This window comes from Neoarius graeffei, chromosome 25 (assembly GCF_027579695.1).
Source record: "Neoarius graeffei isolate fNeoGra1 chromosome 25, fNeoGra1.pri, whole genome shotgun sequence".
Classification (NCBI taxonomy): Eukaryota; Metazoa; Chordata; class Actinopteri; order Siluriformes; family Ariidae; genus Neoarius; species Neoarius graeffei.
In genome coordinates, this window is record NC_083593.1 from 56,830,371 (window position 1) to 56,842,448 (window position 12,078).

At 44.7% G+C, this 12,078-nt stretch overlaps 1 protein-coding gene across 7 annotated transcripts in view; it reads left to right on the forward strand.

Moving 5' to 3' along the window:
- rc3h2 (ring finger and CCCH-type domains 2) overlaps positions 1 to 12,078 on the forward strand; it is a 43,349-nt gene that overhangs the window by 17,474 nt on the left and 13,797 nt on the right. For 5 of the 7 annotated variants that reach the window (XM_060908893.1, XM_060908897.1, XM_060908894.1 and 2 more), the window contains exons 2-13: positions 181 to 486; positions 1,262 to 1,436; positions 2,779 to 3,012; positions 3,638 to 3,813; positions 4,372 to 4,572; positions 7,812 to 7,944; positions 8,020 to 8,138; positions 8,928 to 9,040; positions 9,280 to 9,501; positions 10,582 to 10,736; positions 10,850 to 11,244; positions 11,644 to 11,778. In XM_060908893.1, the coding sequence (XP_060764876.1) occupies positions 256 to 486; positions 1,262 to 1,436; positions 2,779 to 3,012; positions 3,638 to 3,813; positions 4,372 to 4,572; positions 7,812 to 7,944; positions 8,020 to 8,138; positions 8,928 to 9,040; positions 9,280 to 9,501; positions 10,582 to 10,736; positions 10,850 to 11,244; positions 11,644 to 11,778 (2,289 nt within the window). In that variant the 5' untranslated portion in view covers positions 181 to 255. The remainder of the gene's footprint in view (positions 1 to 180; positions 487 to 1,261; positions 1,437 to 2,778; positions 3,013 to 3,637; positions 3,814 to 4,371; positions 4,573 to 7,811; positions 7,945 to 8,019; positions 8,139 to 8,927; positions 9,041 to 9,279; positions 9,502 to 10,581; positions 10,737 to 10,849; positions 11,245 to 11,643; positions 11,779 to 12,078) is intronic. The other 2 variants (XM_060908898.1, XM_060908899.1) reach the window with 1 other exon arrangement.

The following is a 12,078-nucleotide window of genomic DNA, read 5'->3' on the forward strand; positions in this document are numbered from 1 at the left end:
TCCATCCGTTTTCTTTTTATTTTTCTCCTTCCTGTTTTTCTCCTTACCAATTTTTTTCCCTTTCTCATCTTTATCTCTCTCCTCACTCCTCTACTTTCTTTCCTAACGTTTTTCTTTCTTCATCCGGTTTGTTTTCCGTTTCATTAATAATTCTGCCTTTGTGTGTTTGTTTCTCCACAGGTGTGTGTGTGAGCAGTCAGACCTGGGCATCATGTGATCTCTGTAAACCTGTGAACGCCCCCCGGAGGTGCCAGGATGCCCGTGCAGGCAGCGCAGTGGACGGAGTTCCTGTCCTGCCCCATCTGCCTGAACGAATTCAATGCTGGTGGACACAAACCCATCAGTCTGGGCTGCTCACACACCGTGTGTAAAACGTGTCTCCACAAACTGCACCGTAAGGCCTGTCCCTTTGACCAGACCACCATCAGCATCGACATCGAGCTGCTGCCCGTCAACCGCGCCCTGCTGCTGCTAGTGGGGGTGCAGGTGAGCAAGGGGGTGGGGCAGTACAAGTGGCATTGTCCAGGGATGCAAACAGCGCGCCTTTTAGCGGATGCCGCCTTTTTCACGGCCGAATCGTGCAGATCCGATTTTTTTTGGGGGGGGGGGCGTTGGAGTGTCTGATTTATAATTTCATCAAAGTAAATTCTGTAAATAAGCAAATGCCGTTACAGTCCATGAAACATAGGAAGTATGAGAAGAAAACAGTAAATCAGAAAGCTGCGCAGCTTTCGCGCAAACATGCGCAGCTTTCTGATTTACTGTTTTCTTCTCATACTTCCTATGTTTCATGGACTGTAACGGCATTTGCTTATTTAGTAATTTTAATACAGAATTTACTTTGAAATTATAATCAGACACTCCAACGCCCCCCCCTAAAAAAACCCCCAAAAAACGGATCTGCACGATTCGGCCGTGAAAAAGGCGGCATCCGCCAAAAGGCGCGCTGTTTCATTCCTGATTGTCTCAGAATAAAAATGAGACTGTGGGTGGGTGTTCTGTTATAGTGGGTGGAGATTGTGAGATGGGGGTGTGCATTCTGGCATATTTGGTGAGGGGGGTGGGTGTTCTGGGATGGTGGGTTGGACTTCCAGAAGTGGAACGATTTAAAATAGCTGATGTAGTGAAGTTGTAGGAGTGGGGCTGTGGGGGGAATTTGTGTGGTTTAGAACAATGGTTTAAAAAAAAAAAACTTGTAAGATAAGCTGATGAGGGTTTTCCCCCTTGATTTGTTATTAAATATCATCATGTGTGTGCGCAGGTTCCTGAAAGCCAGAGTGTGTGTTTGGGCAGCGCTGAAGACACACAGCATTATGATGTGTGCAGGACATGTGTGGAGGAGTTGGCACTGTACCTCAAACCCATCACAGGGGGGAAAGGTACAGGCACAACCATCAGTCTCAGCTGTGTGTGCGCGCGCGTGAGAGAGAGATCTGGTGAGGATGTACTGTTCTTGTGTTTCTGAGGTGTGTGTGAGAGAGAAGATCTGAGTGCTTCCTGTTTCCCCCTGTGTGTGGTTGGGGTTTGTGCGTCAGAGATGAAGTGTAGAGTTTCAGTGTCTCTGCCAGCTTGAGAACGTGCAGCCTAATTAAATAAAATTGGTCCTTTTTATAATCTTATTTTAATCAGGGAAATTGATATGATTTTTTTTCTTTTTTTTTAAATTTGGTGTCAGTATCGAGTTTCAAATGTCCTCGGAAGATTTTCATGAACTGTGGAAGCTGTCTGGAAACGGGAAATAAAACAACCATAAAAGGCCTTTTTTTCTTTCTCTTTTGGGTGTGTGTATGCACACAGCAGGATGTTTAACAAGCTTAATGTGGCTCTTGTGGCCACAGTCTGCAGTACAATGTCAGAATTATTAGTGACCTTTTAAATAGGCCATTTGCAGGAATTGGTTGTGTCAGTTTTCCCCATAGCAGCAAGCCTGCGGTGGACAAGCGAACTTGACATTCCTTGACAACCATAAGAGTTTGACTGGCGATGCAAAGCAATCCATTTCTATAATAGCCGTTTTTACCTTTTCTACTGTCTTTTGACCTGAATTTTTGTGTATACTTGGAAAAAGTTTGTGGTTTTAACTTCTGTCGCAAGTTAAAGCGACTCATTGGCCATAAGAGGTTTTTGGACTTAAGTTGGTCGCTGCCGAAAGAAATTCACGTGCAAGATGGCGGATATATGTTTATGTATCTGTATTTTCAAGAATCTTCACACATTAAGCAACCAATAAAGGTAGAAAAGGAGAAATTATAAGTTATAAACATACCTGAGAAATCCACCATTTTGCACGTGAATTTCTTTCTGCGGTGACCAACTTGAGTCCAAAGAACTCTTATGGCCAATGATTTGCTTTAACTTGCGACAGAAGTTAAAACCACAAACTTTTTTTTCCATGTACACACGAAAATTCAGGTCAAGAAAAGACGGTAGAAAAGGTAAAAACTGCTATTATAGAAATGGATTGCTTCACATTGCCAGTCAAACTCTTGTGGTTGTCAAGGAATGTCAAGTTAGCTTGTCCACCACGGGCTTGTTGCTATGGGGAAAATGGACACGTGACCAATTCCTGCAAATGGCCTATTGTTATAAACTTCCTCACAATAACTGTGTATTCAGTATAAAGTAGGTGGAGCTAAACGCAGTTGGAGATTGTGATTAGTGCAAGTGAAGCTTACACAAGGGTGCTGTCACACGTCCTTTTTACATAACTGTTATCAACTTGATGTAAAGTGTTCATGTTGTAACTACTTATTTAACTGTCCTATGTGTGTGAGAAAGGTGTGGCATCTCAGAGTGCGAGCGCGCTCAGTCGGCCCATGCAGAGGAAGCTGGTGATGCTGGTGAATTGCCAGCTGGTAGAAGAGGAGGGTCGTGTGAGGGCACTGCGGGCAGCTCGCTCTCTGGGAGAACGCACCATCACTGAGCTCATCCTGCAGCACCAGAACCCACAGCAGCTTTCCGCCAACCTGTGGGCTGCTGTCCGGGCGCGGGGGTGTCAGTTCCTTGGACCTGGTGAGTATCGTGGACATCACACTGTGGGGGTGGGGCTGTGTTTCAAACACGCATGTTTGGGCCGTGGTGTCCCCCTGCACTCAGACGTGCAGATGTTGGTGTGCCTTTTCCCTGCCAGGGCCCCTGTAAGCTCCTGACTTTAGATGCTTTTGGACCAGAGGGGAGGACCCCCCCCCCCCCCCCCCCCCAAAAAAAAAAAAATTGTATGGCGCAGTGGAATGATCAGTTTCTCTAAAAACGTGGCTGAAACACCACATTCGAAAGTGGACAAGTTTAAATCCTAATGTTGTAGTTTTCCATTTTCACAGCGACACAAGAACATTAATGGACAAGATGCACATTCATACAGAGACAAACCACAAACTAGTGATGTTGCTATGGCAGCTGAGTTTTACTAAGCGCTCCAATATAAAAAGCTGGGCCTTTAGAATAAAAGTTTTGTATATGTTGTCCTGCTTGGTGTCTATGATGATTACTCATAGGGCAGATTCTGATTGGGAGAAAAATCTCTCATGTGATCTCATAAATGAGTTTTTAGAGTCTGAGAACACCAGGCACACGAGTTCTCTCCTCTGTACCTGATTCAGTCAGTGTTTAAGCATCGCTCTGTGTGTTTGTGTTTCAGCGATGCAGGAGGACGCACTGAAGCTCGTTCTGCTGGCTCTCGAGGACGGCTCGGCGCTCTCTCGGAAAGTTCTGGTGCTTTTCGTGGTCCAGAAGCTGGAAGCTCGGTTCCCTCAGGCCTCCAAGACGAGCATCGGTCACGTGGTGCAGCTTCTGTACCGAGCTTCATGCTTCAAGGTGAGAGCAGTGACTCTGCTACAAACGCTACCCTGTTGTTTATGATTTTATTATAACTGCATGCTGTGGAGTGTTTATATTATTCCTTACTTTATGACCTCAGGCTGAAGTTGATTTGATGTGATGTGATGGCAGAGTGACAGAACATCTGATCTGTGCTGTAGAAAGCTGCCCAAGTGTTTGAGAGTGGGTGTGTTATGTCGTGACTCCGGCGTGCTTGGCAGGGCAGGAATGTCACTCCTGTCCCAGAGTGGTGCACTTTTTTTGCCCCCCCTCTTTGGTGGGATTGTAAAAGGAGTAGATGAAATGTTTCTGATGCAGCAGTTGGACTAGACTTTGCTAAATGTTATATAAACATGGGATGTAATTATAGAGGATGTGCGTTTGGTGTCCGTGATGATTACTCATAGGGCAGATTCTGAGCGGGAGAATCACTTGATCCTCTCACCTGATCTCACACATGAGTTTTATAATCTGAGAACACCGCACGCTGAGAGTCATGAGCTCATAATAAACGTTCCCGTTGGTCGCGTTTTAATCCTCCTGTTGTCTTGTCAGGTGACGAAGCGTGATGAAGACTCCTCGCTGATGCAGCTGAAGGAGGAGTTTCGTACGTACGAGGCTTTGAGGCGTGAACACGACGCCCAGATTGTCCACATCGCCATGGAGGCGGGGCTCCGCATTTCTCCTGAACAGTGGTCCTCTCTGCTGTACGGCGACCTCGTCCACAAATCACACATGCAGTCCATTATAGACAAGGTACTGCCCACTTTCTCTTCATTTTATTTCCCATGATGTCTTGTCTGAAATGCACCTCTTGCACATTTGGTGGTATAAAGTGTTTTGCGCCCACATCTTGCCCAGTAGGGGCAGGCGGGGTGTCAGAGATGCTCTTGCTTGGGGTCCGTTTTTAGGGGCCAAGCAGGGACACTGCATAGGCTTTTCTTCAATCCATTGAGCCGTATGATGAAAAGTTTTGAGTTTTGGCTCAGTGATTGTCAGTCCCCTACTCTGGTTAACACCAGACCATATCACAAGTGAAATATGGTCTGGAATCCGCCTATTGAATTTCTCGTAGGGGAGGTGTGGTTTACGATTGTCAACGGCTGTTTATTGGACGTTGCGAATGTCTATCATTTGGCGTATACGTAGCCCATGGCCAATCATGGCAGTTGTACCCAGTGACGAAGAAGAGAAGGAAAGAGTTTTTTTAAAACAAACTTTCGCTCTAAACTATTCAGAACAGTGTCTAAAGCTTGATCGAAAGTTTGGTTCGTATCGCTCGCCGCCATGTTAAATGTGATCCATAAACAGTCCCAAATAAACTACAAGCTTCCGTTTGTCGAGTAGTACGCGTCACCGTCTTTCCACCCCTCCCCACTCTCTGATTGGCTCCCTAACTCAGACGAGCCTTTAGACCATAGTTTCCATGCTGTCTTTTCAGATCGGAATGATTGTGCAAAGCAGCATGGGATTTCCCAGGCTATCAGTCCCCTGATTCTTTTCACTGAGTCATGTTTGTACCTGGGGTGCTCTAGCACCACCAGCAGGTCAAACTTGGAGTTGTTTATGCATGGAACTTGAACCATTGGCTTGATTTTTCAAAAATTAGGTTTCGTTGGATTCCTTGGCTGAAGCAGAGCTTAACGTGTCAATTTCAGCCATATTGGATTTTATCAAAAGGTTTTTCACAGGCCACCAATTTTGTCCAATCCACATTATTTTATTCCAATTTTGTTTGACTATATTTCAAATTGTTTATTTTAGTGGGTTCAGTGTTTCCCACAGACCAGGTAGCAATTTGTGGTGCTCCACTGTGCCGATGAGGGAATCGTGCGCGGTGGTGTCGTGGCAGTCGGTGGAGTCGGTCATTGGGGTGTATGCAAAGTGTTTACAGCGGGCGGTGTTCAAACACAGTATTTTTCTTCAGAGTCACCTGCTGGGACTATTTTAAAGCTACAAGAAGCATTTGAGATTATTCAGTTCAATCTAAATTCTTTTAAGTTCTTTAAGAGAAGACAGCTAAAACAGTTTTTACCAGAACCCTGCCTGGTTTCATTCCTCGACCCAACTTTACATTACAGGACAGGCCATTAGTTTGCTGGGCTTGATGTTGGTAGAAAACCTGTCTTTTAAATTTATGAAAATTACTCACCAAAATTGAAGTTAAAGTTTAGTTTTTACCTTAGTTTTTTGCCTTTTTGGTGGCAATTTTTCAATCATTCTTTAGTTGACATTCAAGGAATAAATTGCAAAAAACAAGCTGGAGGTTTTTATTTTAAATATTGAATTCAACACTTACCTCAACCAATACTAAAATGAAATAAATAGTATAATGTAACAACAAAATAATAATAAAATAAACTATCATAATTAATGTAAGAAACCACTTAAGGTAACACCAAGGCAACTAACAATGAAAAAGCATTACCCTAATTGGTGCAAAGCCTGCATGCCCTATCAAAACATTTAATTCTGCGTGGCTTCCTGAAAAAAAAACCTCAAGTGCCCTATCGTAAGGGAAGTCATTGGGTTCAGGACAGTTTATGGAGATTCGTAAGCAGGCTGCCAGGTGTTCCCCTTGGAGCCTATTCCTGAGGTCTGTTTTAATCTATGGATAAAGTTCATTTTCTTCATCAAAGCACTAAAATTTCCATTACATCAAAAAAATATACAAAGGAATACTGAATTTCTATGTGCTTACCCTATTCATAGCTGAGAAATCTACTTCGCCAATAAAGCTAATAAAGATGTTTCTTAAAATATTCAGATTTTATGCTTCAGATAGCATCAACTAGGCATCCCTGCGAGTATAACATTCTATTTAGGCTAGTGGGAAATCCTTATTTATTGTGAATGTCAAACCATTATTAATAACTTGCATGAATGCTGAAGCGGGATAAACGGGATAATGCAATAAGGCCGGTTCCTCGCGTCAAGCTGCTACTGTATGCATCAAAACTGGTTTATAGCCTGACTCAGGGATGTCCGTTTCATGAAGCCAAGAAGGCTATGATAAAGCTCATCACAAGCACGACATAGGCTACCTTTTAAAATAAGGGGTCGGAAGGCGAATCGGGAAGGCTGCGTTATTTTTAATTAGCTGTTGGGGTTCACCCAGAAAGAGACCCCGATTCCTTCATGAGCCTACTTGCAGTCCGGGTATATGCGCACCAGCAGGCCTGTGTACACGCCTCTCCGTCTCTCTCTGTGTGTGTGTGCGCGCGCTCGCGTGAACGAGAAGAAAGAGCACTATGAATGAACGGAACGATATGCAACGGAATTATTTTTTTCAAAATCGCGAGTCTGATTGTGTGGCGATAGGAATCCATTGTGTGGCGCTGCACAACACAATGGTCTATATATGGGAAACCCTGGGTTTTTTTTTTTTTTTAAACAATGTAAGTAAATGCATTTAATTTAAAATATAATTAAACCTGGGTTTGTTTTCTTGTTCATTGTATGCATTTATCGATATGTAAACGATTAATTTAAAAAAAGCAAATGTATTTTTTTTTTTAGATTTACTTTTCAGTTTTTATCCTTTTATTTTACTTTCACATTTTTTGTATTAAATAAACATTCTATTTTTTTTTTTTTTTACTTTCCATGATTAGTATCAGGGTTGGTTTCTTCTCCCACTCGCCAGAGTTTAAAAAAAAAAATCTCCACCTACAAAGACGCCTACAACAAACCCGCAGTGTGTAACAGTGTGATTTCTGATGGAGGCAAAAAACGTCCTTCTAAAAGTAGCCTCAAAGTTTAAAATACTTCATGTGTTTTACTCGTGTGTGTGTGGTGTCAATGATGATTTACTCGTTAGGGCAGATTCTGAGTAAGAATCACTGGATTCTTTCACCTGATCTCACACGAGTTTAATAATCTGAGAAAACACACAATTTACATTTGTACTCCTGTATGCAGTTTTTTTTTTTTTAATTTAAATTTTTTTTTAAAATTTAAATAAGTGTTGTTTCTCCTCTACACCCTGGTTCCAGCTCCAGTCCCCAGAATCCTTTGCAAAGAGCGTTCAGGAGCTGACGATAGTCCTGCAGAGAACTGGAGACCCGGCCAACCTCAACATCCTCCGAGCGCCGCTGGAACTCCTGGCTGGCATTGACCAGAACCTGGGTGTGTGTATACCCACGTACACTGCACACCACGGGGTGTGAGGACACTTGAATGACATTTTCTCTCTCTGAGTAGATGCAGCCATCCCCTCATGGGAGGAGCTCGAGTCTGCGATGTTTGCAGTGAAGGTCGTGGTCCACGGGCTCGTCGAGTTCATCCAGAATTTCAGCAAAAAGAGTCATGAGACATTTCCGGTAAGCGAAAAATTCTTGTGTATCATGATTTATCGTTGGATTTAAAATGGATTGAGACTCGAAGTGTTTTTTACTGAAAAATCGCTGTCCTGAGGGCTTTTAGTACTGATATGAAGAAAAAGTCTCGCATGATGGCAAGTGTTACCATAACAGCAGTTTTGCTCTATGCTCCTGCTGGTATTGGTGAACTAACTTGCCTCGCTTTGTCATGTAGATGAAATTTATGAAGAGTAATCCAGATTAAATAAAGATTGGTGGAACTCTGAGCAACGTTGGAATATTTTCGATTCAACATGTTATAAATATTTACTCACTAGATATTTCACTTCCATCCCCCCCCCCCCCCCCCCCCCCCCCCGATCTCCAGCTTGTGAAATTTGGGACGTGGCTTTAACCTGCACTTGTAATGTGCAAAGGAAACCTTCCTGAGATGATTACTGAGATTTGAGATTGGAATTAGGATTTGTTGAACTTTAAAAAAAAAAAAACTCGCCAGGTTCCCTTTGCATAATTGAAGGGGTTGGAGCCAACAGTCTGCCACTCTACCTTGGATGCAAGTGAAAGGCAAAAATCTGTCAAACTAATTTTAAAAATTGCTGTTTAGGTATTTTAATTAAATATAAGATGAGTTTTAGTTTCTAATGAAATGTTTTCACTTTTACAATTTTTTTTTTTTTGTAAATTAAGATGTATGAAAATTCCTTTATAAGCACAAAGTAAAATGGATGAAAAGAAATGAGGTGAGGGATGAATAAGAACTTACAACATGTAATTTTAGTGTGTGTGTAGTCTCAGCCCAACAGTAAATACAAGACCAGCATGTGCCGAGACCTGCGGCAACAAGGAACCTGCCCACGCGGTGTCAACTGCACGTTCGCCCACACCCAGGACGAGCTGGAGAAGTGAGTGCGTGCACACTTCTACACTCAGGCACACAGGGATGACTATTTATAAATATTTGTCAGTGCATTAGACATTCACATGCAACCGGAACAATCTGCAGAAATGTGTGCTGTTTATATAACGTAAACTCGCACAGTGAACAACATGACTGAGGAGCCCCCCCGTCACTTTGTTCATGTGCAACACACACACACACACGGCATCTCACTGCTCTTTTGTCCATCTCTCCTCCTCCAAGATACCGAATGAGGAATAAGAAGGTCTGCTCAGGAACCCGTCCGTCTCTTCTGCCCAAAACTGGTGCTGTGAAGTCCTCAGCTGTAGACGTGTGTGTGGGTGAGCAGGAGTGTGTGGCCTCGGAAGGCTCCTCCCCCACTCGTCTTGTGCCCAGAGGAGGAGAGCAGGAACATGATGTGATGAAGGAGTTGGCTGAGGGATTTCCAGCTACTAGCCAAGACCTGTGAGACATGCTTCAACACACACACACACACACACACACACACACACACACACACACGCGCGCACACGAACTCCAGATTCATTATCTCTGTTGGTTGCTTGGATGTTACTCTCAGTGATTTGCTCTGGTGTTCCAAGGATGTTCCTCGGTGGTGGTTGTGGTATCTCAAATGGTTGCTGGAGCCCTTTTCCACCAAATCAGTTCCAGGGCTGGTTCACAACTCGTTCAACTTGCGAGCCAGCTGAGCACCAGTTTGCTTTTCCATAGCTCGCGGTGCTAAGGGGAGCCACGTCATTCCGTCGCTGTATATGTCAGTTATGGCGCTACATTTACATAAACCTTGGCGCGAATATCAAAGCAAAAACAACACGGAAGCAGCAGCAGCAATAATAATAATGGATGACTTCGTTTGTACAGCTGCTGCTTCTCGTCGCTTAGAAATGGCGATCTTTCGTGGTCTTGTTATTGTTGTTGGTCTTAACACACACACACCCCCCCCGCTGACGTAAGCGGTTCTTTCCTCTGGCCCTGCAGAGAGTTGGCGCTAGCCAGCCTGGAACCGTTTTTTCTGGCCCCAGAGCCAGTTCTTTGTCAGTGGAAGCAGAAAACCCGGTTCCAAACTAAGCACTGGCCCCGAACTGCTGTGGTGGAAAAGGGGCATGAGCCATTGCTGTTGCGTTGAGTGGTTGGTAAAATGTTCTAGGTGGTTGACAGTGTTTCAGGAGGTTGGTGGTTGACATGGTATCTTACATGAATGTTAGGCTTTCGGTAGATATCTTGGGTGGTTGCTAAGTTGCGTGTCTGATACTTGCTAGGACGTTGCTATGGGGTGATGTATGGAGTTTTGGGTAGTTGCAAGGGTGTTCCAGGTGGTTGGTTAGAGGTAGCTATGGTATCTTAAATGGTTGCTAGGGTGTCCCTGGTGGTTGCTAGGGGGGTGCTATTGTATTTTAGGAGCGAGTGTAGGGTGTCTCAGGTGTTTTCCTATTTAATTAAATAAAAAATTTTATGCTCATTTTAACTCTGTTATAATTATAGAAAGTTCTAGAACAATGAGCATGTGGGCTTCCCCCCCCCCAGGAAAACTGGTTCTCCTCCGAAGAGTCCCGCATCAGGACCTCCTTCAGACACCTCACTGCTCCTCAAACCCTCTTCTCTACCCCAAAGAGGTCACCATGAGGTCACATACTTTCCTGAGCAGAGATCTGCGTATGAGCTACCGTCCTGCCCATCTGGTGACCTCCCTCTCTCTCTCTCTCGCTCTCTCAGTATAAAATAAAATGCAGCCTGAAGATGAATCCTTAAACTTAATTGTAATTTATTTATTTTCCTCTCTTTCTCTCTGTAGCTAATTTTTTCCCAACTTCTCTTCCAAACCCTCACAAACCCTACCTGCCTCGCATCACTCGCTCCAGCCCCACCTCTGACTCCTCAGTACCACCTCCTCTGGCTGCTCCCTACCCTGACCCGTCCCTCCCATCTCGTCTAGGCTTGTCTCCGTATCCCCCCTCCCCCTCTTATCCACCCCTCCCTCACTCTCACACTCATGGCGTGTACGCTCCCGTCTATGACAGTCGGCGTCTCTGGAGGCCTCAGCTGTACCATAGACAGGACGGCCGGAGCAACTCGCTCCCTCTGGAGGTGCTGCACTCGTCCATCTATCATCCTCCTCTCCGGGAGCGCTTCAACTCGCTCGACAGCGCCTACTGCAGCGCCTCTAGCAGGAGAGCCGCCCTGCACCGCGTACGTATCCAGACTTGTAACTGTTTATAACTTCAGATTTGCTTTATTACCGTGGGTCCAGCTTCACTTCTTAGTGTTTGTTTTTCCGGCTCTGAAGTTAGCTCCGCCCCCAACTGATACGGAGCAACTGAGTCCGTTATCAAAAACAGGACATCAAATATGTAGTTCCTGCTTAAGATAGACCAGAGACCTGCATCTGTGACGTTTTTATCCAGTTATTTTTACATTCCTGGCTTTAAATCTCTTCCATTGCTGATTTTTGTTTTGTTTGGTGTGGTGTCCCCCCCCCCCCCCCCCCCTTAAATGGGGGGGGGGGGAAGAAACCTATAATTATACAGGCAGCATTGTTTCTAGGGCCTAAACCATGTAAATACAGCGTGCTGTGTTTGTGTCGGTCAGGAGGCGTATGGCCGCGCCGCTCTGGGCTCTGAGGATTTCTACTCTCTCCGTCAGGACCAGTGGTCACATCAGCATCATGGCTCGGGCCGAGCAGCACAGCATTCCACTGTCTTCACCGTGGATCTCTGCTCTGAGGTGTGTGTGTGTGTGTGGTGGGTGTTTGGTGGGTGTTTCATTAGAAGTCTTCAGTTGTTGAGTGTGACAGCAGAACGTCGTCCTCCCTCACTGTGCTGTTACGGCTATTTAAAGCAGAACTGTTGCTCAGCAACTGACGAATCTGAGCAAGTAGCAGTTCTCTCTCTCTCGTTGGAGCTCATGCTGGATAGTTTGGCAGCACACACCCCTGCCTGCTGACTCACTGTTATTCTTCTAAACGCAGCCTGTTGCATGTTGGTGGGCGTTTACACAAAACACACGGAGTTGTTCATCACTTCT